This window comes from Pleurodeles waltl, chromosome 9 (assembly GCF_031143425.1).
Source record: "Pleurodeles waltl isolate 20211129_DDA chromosome 9, aPleWal1.hap1.20221129, whole genome shotgun sequence".
Lineage (NCBI taxonomy): Eukaryota > Metazoa > Chordata > Amphibia > Caudata > Salamandridae > Pleurodeles > Pleurodeles waltl.
The window spans coordinates 263,653,531-263,677,975 of NC_090448.1; the positions used below are offsets into that span (position 1 = coordinate 263,653,531).

Genomic DNA, 24,445 nt, shown 5'->3' on the forward strand with positions numbered 1-24,445 from the left:
AGCAATCCTTTCTTGGTAAGCGTCATCTGGTTAAACATCATTTACCTATTCGGTTTGTTATGATCCGTAGCAATGTCCACTCAAAATATACAATATCAACATATATTGCAGGTGCGTGGTGTGATCGGGTTACTTTCTATTGTGAAGCCTATAGACCTCATGATGTTTAGCAATAACTTGAGCATTCCCTAGCAAATGAAACATTTTCTCATCTGTTTCGATTGCTGTGGTTGATCAATTAACAACTATCAACCATAAATTTCAACTGCGAAATCCTTTATAAAGAAAAAAAAACTTGCAATAAACTGATGTTCGGAGGTGACACAACCGATAACCACGTTTCAATTCTCTATTTAGCAAGAAATCATCCAAGAACTACATACTTGTGTGTGTGTGTGTGAGGGGGACTTTGAAAATGTGACCCTTAGCAAGAGACACACAATTCATACCATTTTACTACAGAACTGGACTTCAAAATGGGTCAATTAAAGGAGAGCTATAGAAACAAATTGTGCATTGTAGTGAAATTGCGGTGTTTTGGAAGTATTTGAATACGTCAAATAGAGTGGTCAATTGAATATTTACTTTCTTTTAGATTCCCTTGAATCATTATTGCTTCGGATTAACTGAAAACCTTAGTCAAGGGAACTGCAGAGGAAAGTAGCAAATCATCCAATGGGTCACAGAAAAAAGGATGAGATACTGAGCTCTGTGATTGGCGGAGACTAGAGGGGATGAATGGCCCTGCCACTGGCTACAGGCACAATAGGAGAACTTGGTGAGGAGGCTGGACTGGGGTGAAAGTGGAAGACTACGTACATTGTGGGATGGAGACGTTGACTCAAATAGTGATTTTTCATCCACAAGTGGCAAAGTCAGGTTGGCCTTAGATATGCTGCAGTGGTGAGCGTAGAAAGAGTGACAGATGGCTATGGAGAGGAACGTGAAAAGAGACATGAGGAGAAACAGGTCCATTGACAGAAGAATTTAAATTAATCGCGGAAGAATTACGAGATATAGTAAATGTATACAAGGAGCAGTGATTATGAGTCAAATGGCATATATTGCTCTGGTGCTGGAAATGCTCCACTACTTTCAGGCAATTTACCGCAATTAATAATTGAAAACTGGTTCAAAACAGCTTGTGACTAGTAAAAAATGGAGGGCACTCACTCATTTTATGTGATCTGGCTCATGATATCTAAGGGTGTGGAAAAGGGCTGACAAACCTGATACTATCACCCAGGTGATAGAAAGTTAAGTCAAACGCAAGTATTTAGAGCCATGACCTGCTGTCAGCGCTAGCATCACCTCTGACTTGGCCTTCATTACATGACACAGAAAGTATGAAAGTATACTAGGCGCCGATTGTCAAACAACAGTGTATGCACATGTAATTTACAAAGCTTCAACCAACTAAACCAAGTTTTTACAAGTTGAATTACTATAACTTCTATCTCTCATTAAAACTAGCTATATCACTCCTGCTCTTCGCCATTGGTCTCTTGCTGTGCCCCTCAATATTCCTTCTTCTGTTTATTCATAAACCGTGCCCCATATTGCATGTTGGCATTATTTCATTACAGAATCTATTTCAACAATCAAGTTAATGAACCAGTTAGTAGTAATCATTAGTAGCAAATTCCCTATGACAATTTTAACCCAACAACAAAGCATGCTAATTTCCAATCGAATAAAACCAAATGTATATGGCAAAAAATAATATCATAATGACTTGAAACACAAAACAGAAGGCTGGTAGACTGCAAAGCATTTTGTTTAAAAATGGCCCCTCTATTAAAGAAAAGTATGCAGGCCACACGTGTTCCTTGCTTGGTGTTAATCTGTTGCCATACATATATACAGAGCACATACCTTCTGTGGGGGAAGTCTTCAAGTGCCGACACAACCCCTCTGTGTCTCCAAAGTGCTCTTTCATTTTGACCACTCCCTCCATTCCCCGAAGCTCCATGAGCGAGCGGAGCTCCTCCAGTGAGCACCCAAACTCGCCGGCATGGTTGGCCTCGTTTCTTTGGTTCTTTGCGTAGAAATCGCTATTTGTAATGTCGCCCATTGCTGCTCTCGTTATTGCTCCGATAAGCCGATGAAAGGATGCCTCCAATAAAGTGCTTGAATGTCGGGATAAAAATCCAAACTCGAATTCCAGCTGCAGGAATGAAAGAGACCCCAAATGGCTTCAGTTGAGCTCCGAGGAAATTTGATGACCAAGGTGTCCACGGTGTGGTGAGTTGTGGGAATGATTTGTTCAAGGCTGCAGGCCAGCTCCAACCTTATTACCGCTTCCCATTATGCTGCGTGTGGACAACTACATGGTCTTCGCTTCTGCTGGACCTTTAGAAATAAACACAAAGAAAAGAGAGGTTACAATGGCCGTCCCCACTGACCTTACCGAGATGTCCTTTAATCCACTTACTACAGTGCCTTTGATAGCAGAACTCAAAGGTAGAAAAAAAACAAAGATTGTGAATGCACCTTAAGAAGCTGCGCGAGGTCATAGCCACAGCTGATCCCATAGATTGTGATAGCGCCTGCTGCGTGCGCGCACGAGCCTCTTTCCAGCAATAGACGTGTTGCCTACTTTGATCAAGTCCCAAGAGCAGCAGCTAAATGAGATGGCTCATGAATATTAATGAAGGAGCCATTAGTCCAGCAGCCTGGATGTGCCTCTGGTATGACGCTCCCTGGTTCACATTGCGGTATCAATCTTTTAACTGACAAGAGTACAAGGAACGGCAACTCCTAAGCAATAAAAATTAATTGAAGCCTATTACTTATGCCTTAATCCATAATGGAAACATTTTTTTCGGTCAAAGAAAAGTAAAAGTGAAATTACGAAAAAAGGCAAACATTTTCCGTGCCGAGCTCTACGCTGTTCAGACAGATACGTCAGTGAAGCATCCGTGTCAGCTGAGGGAGAGAAGAGAGAGAAATAAACGGTGTTAACGTTCCCAGCTCCGCCGCGCACACCCAGAGTCACAGGCTAATGAGAGTTGCTGCCAATGTACTCAAGTTAAACACCCACGTTCCACCGGGAGATAAAGGCGCGGCAGACCTGGGAGCCTTAACCGGCAGCTAACTATGGCACTGCTTCTGTGCACGCCACCCATCTGGTTTCCCCTCAAAAAGCATTTCAAACAAGCGTTCATTACAAATATGTGAATGGTGCGCTGATTTTTGCCTCAATTGGTTAAACTTATATAAGGTACAATTTCAAATATTGCACGAAATTTAGTGGACTGTTTCATGAATTAAGTATGAGTCAAAAAGTGATCTCTGGAAGAAGTATTAATGAAGGGCGAGTTCCCAGGAGGTTAACGTTTTCAGCTCCACTCAGAGTATTTTCAGGTGAAGGGATCATTAAATGATGCACACGTGGAATGATAGCACATTAGCCAAACAGAAGGAGCACTTGTCTGAAAGAGAGTAGTATGTTTGTTACTAAGTCCTTTTTCAAAGGGTGATAAGACAGCCTTATGTCTTTGTTTCCTGCAATATGTCTTATTTTCTCAGGATATCATGGCTTTTCCATCTGTATCTATCTATTAGACAGGTGCACCATGGGCGCAATGGCCATATTTGCCCAATTTGCGTTCCAGGCAGCCCTAACTATTACAAAAGGCTCTACTTCTGGAGTACCAATTGCACAGTTGCACATCTCGAACCGGTGAAATTGCCCAGGGGCTTGACCTCTTTTGTACAACAATGTGCCCCCATTCAAATGAGGGAACAGATTTGTCAGTGCATCTGCACCGTATTACGGATGTGGGCACAGGTTGTTGAGAGGTGAATAAGAAGTGACACGGTTAGTGTACCACCCACTCTGAGGGTACCTTACGGGAGAGCTATAGAGGATTCATCCACAAGCAGGTGAGGTCACACACTGCACCACCTGCAGGTGGGAATCATTGACACATATTTGGCATTGCTTTAGAGTCACTGCATTGAAAGGTGGACAGGAGGTTAAACCACCATTTTATCTTTAAACCCACAAATAAAGTCTGTGCTTGCACTTTAGACAGCACATTTTTGTCGGCAGTGCAAAGCCCTATTCTACACTGCGCCCGCCAGAGTTATAAACACTACATGACTACAGCAGTGCCTGCTGAAATGTGAATGATAAAACTAAGCCACATATCAACATCATTTAAAAAAAAAAAACTGATTTGAGGGGTTATGTTATATTGTGTATGCAAAGTTAGTTGAAACAGAATACCAGTTACAGTGTAGGGCTGGGATAGTAACTTGACACCCGTAAACAGCAGTACTGTCCCGTAATACCCCAGCAGTACCATCCATCTGCAATTTAGTTCCACAGAATGAGGGATGCCTGCAGAGACATGGATTTACCAAATGGAATTCATCATGGTGTTCCTTTTTCTATGGGTATTAACACTTACATTTACCACCATATTTAAGCGTGTTGTGATTGTGAGTGGGGACTGATGCATAGAGGAGAGTGGTAGAAAGGAATAGTGAGGGTGGGAAAGGGAAGGCCAGGACATTACTTGGCATTTAGAAACAACACATGTCCCACTGTGCCTAGAAAGGGGTAGAATGGGTGTAGAAACTGGGGGTGAGGGCTGGGGGATACATTACCCCCATATTGTGGGGTGGGGTGAGCAGTGGATAATCTCAATGCCACTCAGTTTTGAAGTGAAAACTGAAAGAAAAAAAAAAATGGCAGACAAAACCTTTCTCTCTATAGCCATGCTGCACGTCATCTAAGCCTCGCTGAAATGCTGTCTCTTGATAAACAACCTCTGCTGGGGCTACATGGCCTATTTGTATGGTCTCTGAGGTGTTGAGCCTGTCCTTAAAATCATTATGTTTGTCAAGCCAGGTGGAGCCAACAGGGTAAGGGAAAACACAAGATAATTGTTAGAAATGGGGTTTTTGGTTGGCAGTCAGGTTACCCTCTGTCCAAGCAAGAACCCTCACTCTAGTCAAGATAAGTCACACACAATCCAAAGTATCCTGTGCCCACCCTCTGGTAGCTTGACACGAGCAGTCAGGCTTAACTTAGAAGGCAATGTGTAAAGTATTTGTGCAATAAATCATACAATAACACAATATAGCACCACAAAAATACACCACACAGTGTTTAGAAAAATATAGAATATTTATCTGGATATTTGTAGGTCAACACAATAAAAGATGCAATAAGAATTTGTAGAGATATCACTGAAGGGTGATATAAAGTGTCTTAAGTCTTTAAAAAGCAAACAAAGTCTCTTTCAAGCACAAAGTACCTGGTTTGGGGTGGGAAATCTCCGCAGAGGGCCGCAGAGGAGGAGATGCATGGAAAAATGGTGTGTGCGTTGGTTTCACCCCTTCACAAACGGACTTGCGTTGTTATTTTTCACGCGGGGAGACGTGCGTTGTTCTGCGGGAAGAAAAATGGTGTGTGCGTCGGTTTCGCCCCTTCAGACATGGACTTGCGCCATTATTTTTCACTCGGGGAAGACGTGCATCGTTTTCCGGCACGCGGGCCGACTCCTTCTGTGGTTCGCGGGATTACCAGATGTCCCAGGGTCTGTGCGTGGAATCCTAGGCTTGTTGACTGCGCGTCGTTCAGGGGGGCTGTGTGTGGAATTTTCTTCCTCAGAGCAGGCGTCACGTCGATTTCCTCTCTGGAAGTCAGGCGGCGTTGTCCAGGCGAGGCCATGCGTCGAAGTTCCGGTTGCACCGTAGGCGTCGCCTGGAGCGGCGTCTTTCCGGATCGGTGTGCAGTGAATTTCTCACCACGGAACAAGCTGTGCGTCAAATTTTTCGGCGCACTCGGCGTCAAGTTGAAAGAAAGAAGTCTTTATGAAACTCAGAAAACTCAGAAAACAGGAGCAAGCTCTATCCAAGCCCTTGGACAGCACTTTTACAGCCAGACAAGAGTTCAGCAAGGCAGCAGGCCAACAGCCAGGCAGCAGTCCTTTGTAGAAAGCAGACAGGTGAGTCCTTTGAGCAGCCAGGCAGTTCTTCTTGGCAGGATGTAGGTTCTGGTTCAGGTTTCTTCTCCAGCAAGTGTCTGTGGTGGTAGGGCAGAGGCCATGTTTTATACCCAAATGTGCCTTTGAAGTGGGGGAGACTTCAAAGAATGGCTTAGAAGTGCACCAGGTCCCCTTTCAGTTCAATCCTGTCTGCCAGGGTCCCAGTAGGGGGTGTGGCAGTCCTTTGTGTCAGAGCAGTCCCTCCACCCTCCCAGCCCAGGAAGACCCATTCAAAATGCAGATGTATGCAAGTGAGGATGAGTACCCTGTGTTTGGGGTGTGTCTGAGTGAATGCACAAGGAGCTGTCAACTAAACCTAGCCAGACGTGGATTATAAGGCACAGAAAGATTTAAGTGCAGAGAAATGCTCACTTTCTAAAAGTGGCATTTCTAAAATAGTAATATTAAATCCAACTTCACCAGTCAGCAGGATTTTGTATCACCATTCTGGCCATACTAAATATGACCTTCCTACTCCCTTCTGATCAGCAGCTACCACTTCAACAATGTATGAGGGCAGCCTCAATGTTAGCCTATGAAGGGAGCAGGCCTCACAGTAGTGTAAAAACGAATTTAGGAGTTTTACACTACCAGGACATGTAAACTACACCGGTACATGTCCTGCCTTTTACCCACACAGCACCCTGCTCTAGGGGTTATCTAGGGCACACATTAGAGGTGACTTATGTGTAGAAAAAGGGGAGTTTTAGGCTTGGCAAGTACTTTTAAATGCCAAATCGAATTGGCAGTGAAACTGCACACCCAGGCCTTGCAATGGCAGGCCTGGGACAAGGTAAAGGGGCTACTTGAGTGGGTGGCACAACCAGTGCTGCAGGCCCACTAGTAGCATTTAATCTACAGGCCCTAGGCACATACAGTGCACATTACTAGGGACTTATAAGTAGTATAAGCACTCCCTGCACGGGGAGTGCTGCCTTTGCGCTGAGAGAGCGCTCTTCTGTGCCCTCAGGCACTTCAAGGCGCCGGATTCTGGCTAAAAAGATCACCGCCGCAGCCCGGGCTGTAGAGGTGTCCTGGCGCCTTGAAAAGCGCTTTACTTTTGGTTCAGGAACTCCACCGCCGCAGCCGGGTTGTTTAATTGCTTTGGAGCGCGAGGATCGCGCTCAGCTCAGTGCCCCCGGGGCACGAGAAAACCAACGCGGAAAGAATCAGGAGCAAGCCTGCTCCTAGCGGTGCCCCCGCGGTAGGGATCGCTCCGAGGAGCGCCCCCGGGGCACCAGCAGGCCCAGCCTTGGGCCAGAGCATCATCAGAGCAGGAGGGCTCTCCTTTGATTTGGGGGCCGGGCGGCAGCCTCACTGGAGGCTCGCCCATGCCGCCGGCTCCCTTGTTGGCCCCCTCGTGGGCCACTGGTATTTTTTGGGAGTCTCCCCCTGTGTGAGGGACGTGAGAGGCCTGGGGAGACCCCAGGAGTTCGTGGGTCCCTGGAGAGGCCCATTTTCAACTCGGGGGGGCATAAAGATTTCCCTAACATGGGCCCCCCTAGAGAGGGCTGGTGGAAGCCTAGGGGGGCCCCCAGTGTTTATGGTCCCCAGAGGGGCCCGTTCATGAACAAGAGGAGGTGCGTGTCGCCCTCCTTTGACCCCAGGAGATCAGGGAGGCCCCCGTTTTGCGCAGAGGAGCACCAGGGGCCCCATTGTTTGCTCTAGGCACTGGAAGTGCCTCTGCATCAAGCCAGGTACTTTTAAAAAGGACCAATATAATTATAATCGAAGTTCTTTCTAAAGACTTTACTGATTGTTATATGTTGCCTACCTGTTCTATGATGCTTTTACATATATGTGCAAATGTTCCTTTTATGGACATGACTTGCTAATATGTTTCTCTAACTTGCCATATGTTTTCTAATGTTCCTACTATGGGCATTTTATGATATTCTTATGACAAGTGTTCTAATGTGATAACGTGTTTCCTGACTACTGCTTATGTTGCAGAATACTGAGTAACCTGTGTGTTATGTTTGACTACTGCTAATTTGCAGAGTAACTAATGTGTAACGTTCTGACAACTGCTAAGGTAGTAGGATAGTACTGATATGTGATGTTTGGACTGATAATTGCGTTGTGTACTATACAGTATATTTTCATATAAGCTGGTGTTGTGTTTCCTTTGTGGTGGGAATGTGGCGTCACATGTGTTGTGTGTGTTGTGCAAACGCTTTACACATTGCCTCCAGGTTAAGCCTGACTGCTCGTGCCAAGCTACCAAGGGGGTGAGCAGGGGTTATCTTGGACGTGTAACTCTCTTGCCCTGACTAGAGTGGGTAAGTTCTGCCTGGCTGAGGTGCATACCCTAGCCAACCAGAAACCCCATTTCTAACATTGGTGGCAGCGGTGGGATAGGACTTGCGCTTGCACAATACCATTGTGACTCATTATTTCACTACAAGGATTGCGTTTAGACCATCACATGTTTGGCTTCTCTTAACTTTCTCTCTTTGCTCATTTTTCCTGTTTTCAGTTTTCACGCTTGGGGAAATGTGGTTGTCACATTTGAGATATTTGTACATTTTCAAGATGGGGCTTACCTTTGATTTAGAGGACCTGCCGTTTTACACGCAGGAGGAATTAGAGGGGTTCTGTAGAGAGAGAGAGGGCTGCCCGTAGAAGGGGACCTCAGGAGATCTCTGAATTTCTTTGAAAGGTTTGTGACATATACCCAGGGAGGGAGTGTGCTTAGGGGGTAGCCAGAGGATCCTGAGTGTAGCGAGGGTTCCCAATGGGAGGGCTCCCAGACCTCATCCCTAGAGAGTGGTAGAGAAACTGATCAGGAGGGTGAGAATGACCGGGTGGGGACGCCAGTTGACAGGGAAGGCCCCAGTGATAGGGAGTCCCTTGCTGGGTCCAGTGTAAGAAGCAGGGCTACCTCTCATTCCTTGACGCCTTGCGAGCTAAGAGATAGGCGGGAAGAGAGGGACCTGAAGTTGCAATTAGCGCGCCTAGCTGCTGAGGAGAGAAGGGCTGAGGTAGAGAAGGCCTTAGTACAGGAGAGGATGGCAGAGAGGGCCTTTGCCAGAGAAAGACTCGCTCTAGAGCACAGTCTGAAGGTTCTGGACTCACCAGCGCTGCCGGTGGAGTCCAGTGGTGGCAGCAATGTAGAGTGCTGTAGCAAAGATGTTCCTCACATACCCATAGATCTGGTACCTAGGTTCCAAGAGGGGGATGACATACGTCAGTGGTTAAAGGAATATGAGAGGGCTCTGGTAGAGCGCAGGATCCCTGAGAAGGATTGGGGAACTGGCCTAGGGAGCTTTATTCCTGAGGAGGGGAGGGATGCCCTACTGACTCTAGAAGAGAGTGACAGAGAGGGGTACTCCGCTGTAAAGAATCCACTGATTGTGAAGTATGGTTTTTCCCCTGAGGAATACAGAAAAAGGGTTAGGGGTAGTAAGAAAGTGTCCCACCAGTCTTGGGAGGAGTTTGTGGAGGATTGCTGCATTGCACTAGATGGAAGGGTGAAGGGTAGCACAGTAAACAATTTTGAAGGGCTGTTTAATCTGATTGTCAGTGAGCACCTGCTTCGTTGTTGTTTTTCAGAGTTACGCCAACACTTATCAGTGTGTGAGCTCTCTGATCCCAGGGAGCTTGCAAAGGAGGCAGACTTCTGGTTGCGTACCAGAGGGTCTGGTGTGGCATTAGGGGGTGTTCCTAATGAGAGCGGTCTAGGTGTTTCCCAACCAGGTGTGGTGGGAAAGGCTTGTGTCCCAGGTAGGTCCCAGGGTATTGGGGCGGGTAAGGCACCCCATGTCCAGTCTCAGAGGAGAGGGAATGGGGTTGGGCTGAGGCCCAGATTACCCGAGCTCCAGTACCAGGTCCTGGAAGGTTCCATGAGTGAACGCCAGGAGGTGAGCCTAGCCTGTGCCGTAGGACCAGCTGTTCGGAAGGATCCCATCTTGTCATTAGGACTTAGGCGGGTGGCTGGTGATAGCGTTCCGCTGGTCCTGGTGTCTGGTAGTCTCGCTCTACAGCGGAGAAGGCAGAAATCCAGGCATAGGGTTGAGAGGGGGCTGCAGGCCCCAGTGGAGAACCTGGAGAGTCAGGGGTCAGCTCTGAGAGCAGAGCCCCCCAGGAATGACCTTGGTGAGACCATTTCTGGGCTGGGGGGAATCCAGACTCTGTCAGATGGGCAGAGCTCAGGAGACCTGCGCCAGCCAGACTCTTGTGTGGCCCTTGGGGAAGGTGTTTCCCTGGTGGGGGGTAGGTGTGCCCCCCAAGAAGTCCTGGTGCGCCAGGCAATGATTCAACCGCAGGGTGGTGACTCTGGGTTGGATGATCAGGTTCAGGGGGTAAACTCTGACCTGATGGGGAGTAGGTGTACTCCCAAGGAAGTCCTGGTGCACCAGGCAGTGGTTCAACCGCAGGGTAGTGACTCTGGGTTGGATTGCCAGATTCAGGGGGTAAACTCTGATCTGGTAGGGGGTAGGTGTGCTCCCAAGGAAGTCCTGGTTCGCTGGGCAATGGTCCAGTCTAAGGGTGTCGTCCCTGGACTAGATAGACCGGTTCAGGGGGTAAACTCTGACCTGGTTGGGGGGGCGGTTAGTGTGCTCACCTCCCCGTGTAAAGCTTCTGGTGGCTTCTCCCATGGTGGGGAGACGCAGGACTCTGGAAGTGGGGTTCAGGGAGGGGGAAGCCCGCCCCGGACCCCGGTGCAACCCAAGGGTGTCGTCCCTAGGTTGGGTGGTCAGTCGCCAGGTACTGATCCTGGGCTGGCGAGAGAGTTGTGCAGGGCTGCAGTACCCAGCACCCTGGCAAGTGTGGATTCTGGTGATACCCCTTCTAGGAGAGGAGGGCGGGATCCTAGACGGAGGGGTAGAGGAAGGAGAGCCTCGCCTCTAGCCCCTGTAGAACCTATGGGTGCGGACCCTAGGTTGGCAGATCAGTGGCAGGGTAGAGCCCCTGAACTGATTGGAAATGGAGTGGAGACAGGTTGCTTTGCACCTGGGGCTACTGCCCCCCACTCGTTATGGTTTCAGAGACCAGAGGCCCCTAGATGGCCTGGGGCCTGGTTCTGGCCATTGGCAGCTAGAGAACCCCTGTGGGTTGGTCTAGGCTGCCTGGGAAGCATTGACAGAGAGATCCAAGTGGAGTCAGGAAGGTGTAGAACTAGAACACGCCCCTGCTGTTGTGGGCCTGGGTCCTTGTTCTATCGCCCCAATCAGGGAAGTACATCAAGGTATTGATTGTTCTCCCCTGGCTTTTGGCTGGTAGGAGGTTGTGTTGGACTTTTTGCCTTACGCAGGGTCATCCCCAGTCTTTTTGCCTCCTTCCTCCTGGTTTTTCTGACCTCTCGCTGTTGGCTCTAGGACTCTGAGCACTTTATCACGGTTGACCAGTGCTGAAGTGCAGGTGCTCTCCCATCTAAAGTTGGTATGATTGGCTTATACCTAATTGGCATATTTAATTTACCTATAAGTCCCTTATACAGTGGTATCTCTATATCCAGGGCCTGTAAATTAAATACTACTAGTGGGCCTGCAGCGCTGCTTGTGCCACCCACTGAAGTAGACTTTTAAACCTGTCTCAGGCCTACTAGCACAGGGCCTGTGTGCGCAGTTTTCTGCCACAGGGACCTGGCATCTAAACTTACTTGCCAGGCCCAGAACTCCCCTTTTACTACATGTAAGTCACCCCTAAGGTACGCCCTAGCTAGTCTTATGGGCAGGGTGCCATGTATGTAGAAAGGCAGGACATGTGCCATATTGCATGGCCTGTCCTGGTAGTGACAAACAGCCTAACTGGTGTCTCACTGCTATGAGTGCTGCCTTCTCATATGATTGCATTAGAAATGCCCTGCCTTATGTGTAAGGGGTATTGTCTGATTTATGAGGGGTAGCGTGGGTGTGTTTGGTATGGTTGTGATGGTGATAATAAATGCTGCTTACTGGTGTGGGTGTATTTTTTATTACTATCACAGAAATGCCACTTCTAGAAAGTGCGCATTTATCTGTGCTTATGGTTCTGGTGTTTTGCAGCTTGACTCCAATCCATGTCTGGGCAGAGTGACAGTTAGGGCTCTGTGCATACTTTTCAGACAGCCTGTACACAGGGAGGGTGGAGGTGTCACAGAGGTGCATCTGCATACTGAATAGTCTTCCTGGGCTGAGAGAAGGGAGAGGCAGGCCACACCTGCATTTGTAAAGACTGTGCCCTGGCCTCACACAATAGGGTCGTTAACCCCCCACTGATGTTTGGAGCCAGTGCTGAAAGGAGAGAGGGGGCATGCCCAGAACCAGTTGTAACTGGCTGGAACCTCCTCTCCCTATCATTGTAAAACACTGTAAGAACTGACTATAAGTACAGGGGAATTTTCCCCACAATTTGAACTCTCTTGGAACTTGAAACTGGACACAGAACGCTGATGAATGGACTCACCAGGAAACCATCTTGGACTGCTGCTGCTGTGCTAACCTGTGACCTGCCTGGTCACTAGGAGGAACTGCCATCATCTGCACCCCTTGTGCTGGCCTGTAGCTGGACCCACCAGCCTTGTGCTCCTTCCTGCTTCCTTGTTCCCAGGGGCAGGGTGCCGTGGCCCCTGGCCCCTGAACTTTTCCCTGCACGGGGAGTGCTGTATTTGCGCTGAGAGAGCGCTCTTCTGTGCCCTCAGGCACTTCAAGGCACCGGATTCTGGCTAAAAAGGTCACCGCCGCAGCCCGGGCTGTAGAGGTGACCTGGCGCTTTTAAAAGCACTTTACTTTTGGTTCAGGAACTCCACCGCTGCAGCCGGGTTGTTTAATTGCTTCGGAGCGCGAGGATCGCGCTCAGCTCAGTGCCCCCGGGGCACGAGAAAACCAAAGCGGAAAGAATCAGGAGCAAGCCTGCTCCTAGCGGTGACCCCGGGGTAGGGATCCTCAGAGGAGCGCCCCCGGGGCACCGGCAGGCCCAGCCTTGGGCCAGAGCGTCATCGGAGCAGGAGGGAGAGGAGGAAGCCTCTCCCTCGCCTGCCCAAGCCCTGGAGGGCTCTCCTTTGATTTGGGGGCCAGGCGGCAGCCTCACCGGCGGCTCGCCCATGCCGCCGGCTGCCTTGTTGGCCCCCTCGTGGGCCAGTGGTATTTTTTGGGAGTCTCCCCCCGTGTGAGGGCCGGTAGAGGCCCGGGGAGACCCCAGGAGTTTGCGGGTCCCCGGAGGGGCCCGTTTTCAACTCGGAGGGGGTGCGTGGCTCCCCCCTTAAAGATTTCCCTGACCTGGGCCCCCCTCGAGAGGGCCGGTGGAGGCCTAGGGGGGCCCCCAGTGTTTACGGTCCCCAGAGGGGCCCATTCATGAACAAGAGGAGGTGCATGTCGCCCTCCTCTGACCCCAGGAGATCAGGGAGGCCCCCATTTTGCGCAGAGGAGCGCCGGGGGCCCCATTGTTCGTTCTAGACACTGGAGGTGCCTCTGCATCAAGCCAGGTACTTTTAAAAAGGACCAATATAATTATAATCGAAGTTCTTTCTAAAGACTTTACTGATTGTTATATTTTGCCTACCTGTTCTATGAAGCTTTTACATATATGTGCAAATGTTCCTTTTATGGACATGACTTGCTAATATGTTTCTCTAACTTGCCATTTGTTTTCTAATGTTCCTACTATGGGCATTTTATGATATTCTTATGACAAGTGTTCTAATGTGATAACGTGTTTCCTGACCACTGCTTATGTTGCAGAATACTGAGTAACCTGTGTGTTATGTGTGACTGCTGCTAATTTGCAGAGTAACTAATGTGTAACGTTCTGACAACTGCTAAGGTAGCAGGATAGTACTGATATGTGATGTTTAGTCTGATAATTGCGTTGTGTACAATACAGTATATTTTCATAGAATCTGGTGTTGTGTTTCCTTTGTGGTGGGAATGTGGCTTCACATGTGTTGTGTGTGTTGTGCAAACGCTTTACACATTGCCTCCAGGTTAAGCCTGACTGCTCGTGCCAAGCTACCAAGGGGGTGAGCAGGGGTTATCTTGGACGTGTAACTCCCTTGCCCTGACTAGAGTGGGTAAGTTCTGCCTGGCTGAGGTGCATACCTTAGCCAACCAGAAACCCCATTTCTAACACACTTTAGCACTGGTTAGCAGTGGTAAAGTGCGCAGAGTCTAAAAGCCAGCAAAGACAGAGTCCAAAAAGTGGAGGGAGGCAGGCAAAAAGTTAGGGGTGACCACCCTAAGGCATGTCAGGTCTAACAATAATATTTTATGTTAATGTCACTGCTGGTTTGGCTATTTTTGGAATAAGAAATATCTTAGAAGAGGCTCAACACTACAGTCTTATGACTATGCACATGCATTATATGCGTGTTTATATAGTGTAAGTTTACTTTATGGTGAGGAACTCCATATACTAAAACCAATTGAATGACAATAATTGAATAACTCAGCACACAGCTCTGGGCTTTAGTGTGAAATGGAAGAGAGAGCGTTATAACTCCACAGTTTCTGATCTTCACATTGTGCAACCGTAAACCCTGCCTTGGCTGAAATTCCTGTTTCCCCACTTTACCACCTTTCTGTGATCCATGGCTCATCGGTTTTCTTCACTATCTTTTTCCTTAACCTCTCAGTTAAAACATATTTAAGTAATTCAGTATAGTAAAAAAAAAACTTAGATAACAAAGATAATATTGCTTCATAGTTAATAACAACAATGGGTATATAAATACAAATCATGACGAACTGAAACATTTTAGGTCACTCTGGCTATATAAGCAGGGCATCGGGTATTCTATAATGTCTCATGTTTTAAAAAATGTAATCCCATTAGGGTACACTGGGGCTAAGAAAAAGTGCCAGGCTGCATTGTAGCCGTTTCCCAAGGCTGTTTTAATAGCTGGATTTTCCATTGTTCCCGCATCTGGTAAATCAGAGTGGGAACAATGGTCCAATCGCGACTGAGCAAAGCAGAATTCCACACGGGAATTCCACTCCTATAAAACTGTAACTAGAGGGTCTATGAACGGAAATGGAGTATGTCAATTTCTTTCAACTTCATTAGTGATCCTCCTGCCCTACACTTTGAAGATACTTTCTCTTCTTGATTTCTTTGTACTTTTGCTTTCAGTTTTAGTTTTGCTGTTCTTTTTAAAAAGGATGCTATCATATCAGGCTTGATTGAAATTTGTTGTTGAAAGTACTAAAAATTCAATTGAATTTTTTTTTTTCTGAAAGATAAAACCTGACAGCTTAGTTAGATTTCTGATCCCTTTTGTAACATGATGAGTAGTATGAATAGCACATTTATGGTAACATGCATGACCTCTTTGCGCTCAAATAACAGGTGTTATTCCTATTTGAATTTACCAAACTCACTTTATTAATTTCACAGAGATGAAAGGCTGAGTCTGCCCTTGTGTCATTCAATTCTATGATCTACAGGTATCGGGGTGGCTGATCAGCTCAATCTGTAAAATATTGCATTGATGTAAAGATAATAGCTTCCTGTTTACTAGCAAATGTTCAAAAGGGGGTAAACAACAGACTCATATTTTTGGAGGCACCAATACGTTTTTATTGATTTGTTGATGTTCAGACTTGAAATAAGTCAGTTAGTTCTAAAATACACATTTGTTTATTGGAAATGCAATTTTTCTGTTTCTTCTATGGCTCTTCTTTGACCAGCAGGACCTTTTAGGACAATATACTTTGGGGCACATTTACACGCCCCCTGCGCCACCCATGCATCACTTTTTATGACACTCCGGTGGTGCAGACTGCAGACCCATATCTGCAAGGAAACGTAAAACCACTTTGCGTGGCTTTTCATGGCCTTGTAGATATGGTGTAGTGCTGCGCAAGTCGCTGTGTCACCTTACACTGCGTAAGGAGGGGTGTTCCATGGGCATTGCAGTGGATTTTCCCACGCAAAACCCATGGGTTGTGATGCATTTCCAGATTTACAAGGACATGTAAACCTAGGGATGCGTCAAAACCGTACACCTTGCCACGAGAGGTATAACAAGGAGAAATATATTTATTTGTCCTTGTTTATTCCTCTTTCTATGTGTGCTGAATTCTATAGCACACATAGAAAGAGGAAAATGCCTCCATGGAGTGGCCCACAATGAAAAATACCCTTGCACCATGGTGCAAGGTTTCCTGCGTCATCACAAGGCACCAATACTATGCCAGTGCTGGCTGAAAGGAAAGGAATGAACTGTATCACATAAATCAGATGCCTTCCTGCCCTTTTGAATTGGACTAGGGCAGTGCAGCAAAAAGACTTGCGCTGCTGCCCTATGACAATGCATTGTAATTATGCCCTTCTAATTATGAAAAAATGTTCATGCACAACAGTTGTAATGGTTAGATGAGCAGATGGAAGAAACTAATGTTTGTTTATGCCATCTCCAGCTTAATCATATTTTGCTCAGCTCATTGGGATCCATTTAATCATATTATATTCTATGATATAAATGTTTTGGAGACTGATTTGAATTTGTACTGAAGTAGGTGTCCTGCCACATTAGGGACATATTCATTACTTATGGGTAACAAAGTGTTGAATGATGGTCTTTCTTCCTTACACAGTTTCTATGAAGCTATATTGTTACAGCACAAATAGATTTATCGGTTTCCTTTTTGTAGGGATTTTGATATATTCTGGGTGCAAGGTTTAGGGTTTGTCACTGATAGTAATCGCTGTCCCTGGCCATTATAATGATAGCCCTGGCAAACCCCTTGATACCTCTAGCACTGCCTCTGGTTCAGTGAAAACAGAATAACCAGAGAGATCAAAGCACACGGTGTCTAGTTCAACCCCATTGAAGAATGCACTACAGTGTGTGAGTACTGCACAGTGATTTGGAGTGCTGCATAACCTGACAGAAACAATAGAAAAACCAAAAGAAGTCTATATGTAGAGCAAGTTGCCCCTTAATTGGCACAAGTGTATTTCCTCTCCAGTGCCAGCTTTCATCACAGTGATAAAAAGCTGTGTCCTGGAAGTATAATGCTTATTCCCACACATAGATGGGAGTGGAACCCCCACGAAGCATTGATTTTAGATGATAGTACTACTAAATATTGACACCAACAATATTGTGCAATACTAATCTCGAGGTAAAAAATATTCAAACTTAATTGCATATTGGGAAGTATATATTTACTATTCCTAACTCCACCTTTGTGTCCCTTGAAGGTATATGTACCGCTTGGGTAGATGTATGTGGAGTTAGGTGCAGAAATTCTGGACTTATCCATTGATATTTTATTTTTGAGACTCTGTCCGCGATAATCTGTCCCACCAATAGTGTGGACTCGATATTCAGGAAGAACACCATTTTATATATGGAAGGAGCCTAATAGTAATTATAGAAGTGCAACATACAACCTCAGATTAGTGTTTTATACTAATGACTGCACAAATGTAGATATCTGATAATTTGCTTCAACAGGGATGGGAAGGAGGAAGAAAGAAACCATTGCGTCTTTCATGCTTGTATTAATCAGAGAGTGCTGCCATGGAGAAGGCAAGAGCACATCCTTCGCAAATGAAACCACTGAAAGTCACACAGCTATATACCAGGGAGCCTACAAAAATCTTATTCAACAATATTTGGATTGTTTTCTACCCATATCAATTTCCTGCCTTTGTCCTGTGTGATCCTTTTTCTATGACAATTTTATTTCCCGCTACACATTCAGGAGCAATCCTGAAGAAGGCATGCATGGAACACTATCACCTGCATTACTTTGTATCGCTTACATGCTAACCACCTAGAACAGGACCCTGCATGAAGCACAGTTGATAATGACGGTAATCTGAATTTATAAATTACAAAGTGCACAGGTACCTCATGGGGTTTCCAGACATAAACTAAAATCTGGCATTAAAGAGGTCTTCAGGAAAGAGATATGTTTTTTTGTCCCTCCACACGCTCCATTATGGCAATATTTCTCTCTCTCTCTCTCTCTTTCTCTCTCTCTCTCTCTCTCTCTCTCTCTCTCTCTCTCTCTCTCTCTCTCTCTCTCTCCACTTCTGCAGGCACAGGCTCTTGTTCAGCACTGCCTGAAGCAAGGTCTACTTGGGTGCTTCCACGTTTTTTCTTCTGTGGCATGATGTCTGGGAATTACTTCTTGATGTACATTTAATTTCCTTCCAGGCCACTTCTTTCTAGGAGTATAAAAGGAGCCCTGGCTGACATTTAGTGCATTTCAACTCTTCTGTTACACTCTTGATTGCATTGATTACTCTTTATGTTAAATTGGTGCACCATTATTCAGCTATCCTGACACCTTGCCAAAACTTTCTACTAGACCTTTTTTCTACACCTTCCAGAAACCGATCCAGTTCTCTTTTCTACTCCTGAAATCTTAATGTGCTAGCTCTAGGTTTTGATAATGGTGGAAGGAAATTGCATATTTTTATGACAGAAGTCCTAAATATCAAGCTTCTTAAGACCCGTGCTTAATATTGTTACCTTCTCAAACATTGCCCACATGGAAAAATGCACTTAGAGGTATATGTTCAAAGACATTCAACTTGGCTAAGGGAGAGAACCAGGTTACGCTGAGGTGCCAAGGGATAGCAGCTACAAATAATTCCTTTTTTTATGTCCTTCACTAAATCTACCTTTAGATATAACATCGTCCATAATGGTATACTTGGGCATTTGAGAGTATGCCTAAGACTTTGAGGCCATGATTGACATTGGAGTTTGTGTATGTGCATTTATGTACTCTGTCTTTGGGAATTTGAGAGTGGTCTGGACATTTGAATGTATGGCTGGTCATATGGTGTTTGGGTATCCAAGCCTCTTCATCTACAGCTGGGACTGGGCATGTAATGTTCTATTAGGCATCTGAGTTTGTGCTTGGGTGACTGCCTGAGAACTGAATGCTAATGACTGACAGTTTGAGGTGGTGCCTGGTAGTGAGATTGTGGCTGGGCAAGTAAAACTATTTTGGTGCATTTAAGAATGCCTAGCCATATGTAATGGTGCCTGTGCAAGTGCTGGCTAGTTGGGACATGTGACAAATTAGTCTGTGTGTCAATAAACACATTTCTATGTGTGTATGTATATCTAGATAGATAGATAGATAGATAGATAGATAGATAGATAGATAGATAGATAGATAGATAGATAGATAGATAGATAGACAGACAGACAGACATTTGGCAGAAAGATAGATCTTGGTCCAGAAGGATTTCTTTTTGTAATTTGATGTAAATCAGGTTAATAGTTTTGAAGGTTGTGAGAAAACAGGGCTGATTGCAGAGGCCCCATAACTTTTTGCCCCCATTTTCCTCTTTTTGCTGGTGTTTTCCTGACTTTGATGGTGCCCTGGGTACTGCTAACCAGTCCCAGGGCCTGTGCTCTGTGTAAAATGGATATGCAAATTAGGCTAATTATAATTGGCTAAGTTAACCTACCTATAAGTCCCTAGTATATGGTAGGGCATGTAGGTTTAGGGACCACAGCATAGGTGGTTCACACCTAGGTGCACTGCTGAGGTGCCCAGTGTCATTTTAAAAGCAAGCCTGCCTTGCTGGCTGCTTTTAAATTAAAGTTATATGCAAATTCGACTTTGGAATTAAAGGTACTTCCAAAGTCTTAAACTACCTTATTTTTACATATAAGTCACCCCTAAGGTGTGCCCTATGTGCCCCTAGGGCTGGGTGCCATGTAACTATAAGCAGGGACTTTATAAAAATAGATTTATAAGCCCTGGTGAGGTAAAAACAGCCACATTCGTTTTTCCCTCATTGAAGTAAATGGCCTTCATAGGCTAGAATGGGCAGACTTTATTTTAAATTTTAAAGTCTCCTTAAATGTTACATACCAAGAATTTGGTATCAAATTAATTGTTGTAATAAATCCTACAACTTCCAGTTGTTGGATTTAGTATAACTAGTTCAGGTAAAAAGTTTAGACTTTACCTAAAAAGTTGCCAGTTTCAGCTCTGCATTGTTTTTGCTGCTGTGCTCTGATTGGCCAGCCTGCAGCAGCTTCTGCCAGGCTGCCTTGATGAGGTGTGAAGTGGCCAGGCTTCACACAAAGGAATTTGCTTTGGGGAGAGAATCTCCCCTCAGCAGATGGTGAGGCAGGAAGGGGTGAGGGCTGCCAAACTGGTCTTCAAAGGCAGAGAAGGACATTTGCAGCACCCAGCAACACCCCCACATCCTGCAACCCCATACAGCTAGGTGCCCCCTTGATTAGATTAGGAGAGGGCAGGAGAGGGGTGTGTTTATGATTTTTAGCCACACCAGTGGGTGGGCTCAGCCAGATGTAACCTCCAAAAATCAGATTCATCCATGTTGGATTTTTGGAGACTGTTGCCTTCTGGGATGGATTTTTGCCACACTTCCCAGGAAGTGGTCATCACAGGGGGACGACCCTGTCCCTGATTGGCGAACCAGGGCCTCCCTGCTTTTCACCCAGGAGCAAGGATAAAACTGGCAAACCTGCACCCACACCTCAGATCCCCTCCAGAACTCAACAAGAAAGGAACTAAAGAAGAAGAAGGACTGCCCTGCTGGACCCCTGGCCTGCACCTGGACCCTGCACTCAGAAGGACTGCACCAGCTGCACACTTGGGCTTCACCACAAGAAGGACTTTGCCTGGCTTCAACTGGTTCAAGGAGGGACTCCCTGTTTGCTACAGGTGAAAAATTGCTAAACCAGAGTCCCCTGCACCAACTCCTGAAGAAAGCAACCAGCTGACCACTGTCCAGTGGCCAAAAAGGAGTTTGCGCCAGGTGCATTCTAGGAGTTGAAGTCCGCACCCCCCAAGGACCATCACAGAACTTCTGGACCCTTGGGGTGAGCTGTGGACCCCAAAAGAACCTTAAAAGAACATCTGGGTGAAGCCCCAGAAGTTTGGAAAAGATTTGAGAATTTTTGGAAAAAAGCTCCAGAGAGGGACCGACCCGCCGCGGAAATTCTAGCCGGCTTGCCTCAACCGCGACCCGGCCTGACTTCGTGGTTCGTCCCGGTAAAGAAAAACATCCAAAAAAGAGACTAAGTCCGAACGTAAAAAGTTGACCGGGACCTCCCAGCCATTGTATCCGAGAAGGGCTCCATGGACGTCGGATCAAGATCCAGGTTTACCCCGGTCGAAGGATTTTCATCTCGAAAAAACGACTAAGTCCGAAGGTAAAAGTCTCCACCGAGGAAACCCACATCGCGTATCCGGACAAGGGCTCCAGGAGGTCGGATTCAACTGGCAGGTTCGTCCCGGTGAAGAAAAACTTCAAAATAAAGACTAAGTCAGAAGGTAACTTTTTAACCGAGGCCTCCCGCGACCTGTAGCCGAGCAGGGCTCCATCGCGGTCGGCCTGAAAGTTTGACTTTGCCCCGGTCCTGGTGCAACAAGATGACCCGATTGGCGCTTTTTGTTTCTAAGCGCTAGAAAAATAGTAATTCTTTAAAAATTCATATCTCCGGTTCCCCTGAACCGATTTTAATAGTTTTTGTGTCATTTTAAAGATAAAAATATAAACTATTTTTATAAATTGGTTTTGGATTTTTAAACTGTTTCCTGTGTTTTATTTAATTACTGTTTTGTGATATTTGAATGCTTTACACTTTGTCTCCTAATTTAAGCCTTGACGCTCGTTGCCAAGCTACCAAGGGTTAAGCTGGGATTAATTTACTGAGACCTAACTGTACCTATGTGGAGGTTAGTGGCTTGTTGCTAGGTGTAGGTACCTACCGGCCCTACCAATAACCCATTTTCCAACATAATTGGAAGCAGCGACGGGATCCTGTACTTGTGTTCAATATCACGTTACAGTTTTAGGTAAAACAAATTAAAAATCCTTTAAATTGACCTAGTGCAAAGATTGTTTTTAATTTTTAATTTGGATTAATTTCAATTATTGAATTTTTGTAATTTTTCTAAATTCTTGTTTCCAATTTTTGCAAAAAGTTTTTGTTGACACAAAACTAGGGAACCATGGAGCTTGATCTGGCTAGCCTACCCACACTGACAGTAGTCCACCTTAGGGGGTTGTGTGTTGAAAGAGGGTTGCCTGCAACCACTGATCTCAGGAAGCAAATCCTGATCACATCCCTGACAGCATGGGCTGAGGCCCAAGAGGTAGAGTCAGAAGAAGCTCCAGAGGAGGGAGAAAGAAGGCAGGATGCAAGCTCTAACCACTCAGGGGAGGGAAGGCATCTGAGCCTAAGTGAGGATGAGGAAGAACGGTCCACAGTAAATACAGTCACTAGGGGCAGACCCAAAGCTAGTGGTGGGAAGGGGGTCCTTTCAGGAGGAGAGAACCCATCCATCAGAGAAAGAGAGCTGGAGGCCCAGCTAGCATACATAGCTTTGGAAGCAGAGAACCTGGCCCTAGAAAATAAAAAGTGGGCATACAAAGAGAAAAGAGATGGAAGCAGCGATAAAGAAGCTGAGGTGTCCATGGGTGGGGGAGTTTGCCCCAGACTACCCAAGGGGGTAGTTCCTGCTTATGTAGAGGGGGATGACATAGATAAGTGGCTGGGGGCCTTTGAGAGGGCACTCCAAATGAGAAGGGTTAGGCCTCAATACTGGGGTTCCCTTTTGTGGGAGTTGGTCCCCAACTCAGGGAGGGATAGGCTTCTGACCTTAAGGGGGGAGGAGGCAGATTCATACCCTAGTATGAAGAGGTGCTTAGCCAAGAAGTTTGGTCTGACCCCAGAGCAATATAGAATGAAGTTCAGGGACACCCAGAAGGTCAGTACCCAGTCTTGGGTTGACTTTGTGGACATTTCACTAAAGGCACTAGAGGGCTGGATTATTGGTAACAAAGTAGATACTTATGAGGGGTTATACAATCTGATCATGAGAGAGCACATCTTGACCAATTGTACCCAAGAAAGGTTACGCCAGCATCTAGTGGACTCTAAGCACACCAACCCTAGAGAGCTAGGGGAGGCAGCTGATGAGTGGTTGAGAACCAGGGTGGTTGTCAAGTCCCAGGGGGGAGACTCCAAGAAGGGGGGGACAGGTCCCCAAAAACCTAAGGAGGGAGGTGGTAAGCCCACCACAGAGACTCCCTCTGTACCCCAGAACCCTAAGAAGGAGGAGAGTAAATCCCACTCTGAAAGCAGAGACAGGGAGACCCAGGGTTAAAAAAGCTCTTGGACAGTAGGGCTTGCTTTGACTGTCAGCAGACAGGTCACTTCAGAGGATTTGCAGCCTGTCCAAAGAAGGTGGTTAGCACTGGGCTGTCCAGTGTAGCCATAGAGGAGGATTCCTCAGATGATGAAGTCCTCCTAGCATTTAGCTGGGAGACAGGACCAGATGGTAAGCTGGTGATCCCTGAGGGTGGGAGTAGGCACTTCCACCACATTCAAGTGAATGGGATCCCTACCACTGGCCTGAGAGACACCTGTGCCAGTCACACTATAGTGAGTGACCGGTTAGTGACCCCAGACATGTATGTCCCAGGAAAGACAAAGAAAGTCAGGATAGCCACAGGGGAGGTCACCTCCAAACCTGTAGCCATAGTGCCCCTAGAGAGGGAGGGTATCCTTGACTGGATTAGGGTGGTAGTCAGTGCTGACCTTCCCCTAGATTGTATCCTGGGCAATGACGTCCCAGAAGTGAGTCTGGTCACAGATGGGGTGGTCGCCCAGGGCGCCCCCCCAACCCAAAGTCCTGGGGAGTCAGTCCCTACAGTTAGGAGACAGGGGTCCCCAAGAAAAGGAAAGAAGAAAAGGAAGGGTAGGCCACTCTTAAAGAGAGTTCCAGGGAGCCAAGGGCCTTCTGCCCCAGTAGGGGGGGAGCCCAGAGTTGGCACTGGCGAGGCCTCCCCTGACCCCAAGGAAGTCCTGAGTAGTCAGGCAGCTGTCCAGATGCAGGGTGTTGCCCCTGCACTGACAGAAGGGAGAGTGGAAGGAGGGTGTTTGCCACAGGAGGTGGTAGCCCCCCACTCTAGACAGCAAGAGGGGTGCCAGGACCCCAAAGTTACCCCTAAAGCAGCTCAGCCACCTGTCAGTGGAGAGCTTAGGGTGTGGTTCTGGGTACTGACAGCTGTCAGTAGCCTCTGCTGGGTGCTAGCCTTCCTGGCAGCACTGTACTTGGCCTGGGAGGCAGACCCCAGGGCCAATAGCAAAGTAGGCCCCCTGACCCTATTGGTCATGGTGGGGTTGCTCAAGTGTTGGGTGACCTCTTTGGGTAAGCTAGGTGTTGCCCTAGCAAAGTTTGGAGTAGGGGAGGTGGGCACCTCACTACCCAAGTTGGCAGAGAGAGAGGAGGAAGACCCCCCTAGAGGGAAGTTTCAGTTTGAATTGGGTCCTTTTACTGTTGGGATGGCTTCACTACCCATAGGGAGTGACCCTGACAGGAGGATATAAGGCAGAGTAGGCCCTGCAAAGGGACAGCCAGTTTTCTTCACTGTCTTCCTCGCCTAACAAGCCAGGAAGACTCTCCCAGGGTTGGGCTGAGTCTCCTGGGCGTGTGGGCTGGGGGGGGGGTTGTGTGAGAAAACAGGGCTGATTGCAGAGGCCCCATAACTTTTTGCCCCCA

At 46.8% G+C, this 24,445-nt stretch overlaps 1 protein-coding gene across 5 annotated transcripts in view; it reads right to left on the reverse strand.

The window, feature by feature from the left end:
• ATP2B2 (ATPase plasma membrane Ca2+ transporting 2) overlaps positions 1-24,445 on the reverse strand; it is a 1,884,743-nt gene that overhangs the window by 1,221,499 nt on the left and 638,799 nt on the right. For all 5 annotated transcript variants that reach the window (XM_069206673.1, XM_069206670.1, XM_069206668.1 and 2 more), the window contains exon 3: positions 1,876-2,352. In XM_069206673.1, coding sequence (XP_069062774.1) covers positions 1,876-2,074 — 199 coding nt within the window. In that variant the 5' untranslated portion in view covers positions 2,075-2,352. The remainder of the gene's footprint in view (positions 1-1,875; positions 2,353-24,445) is intronic.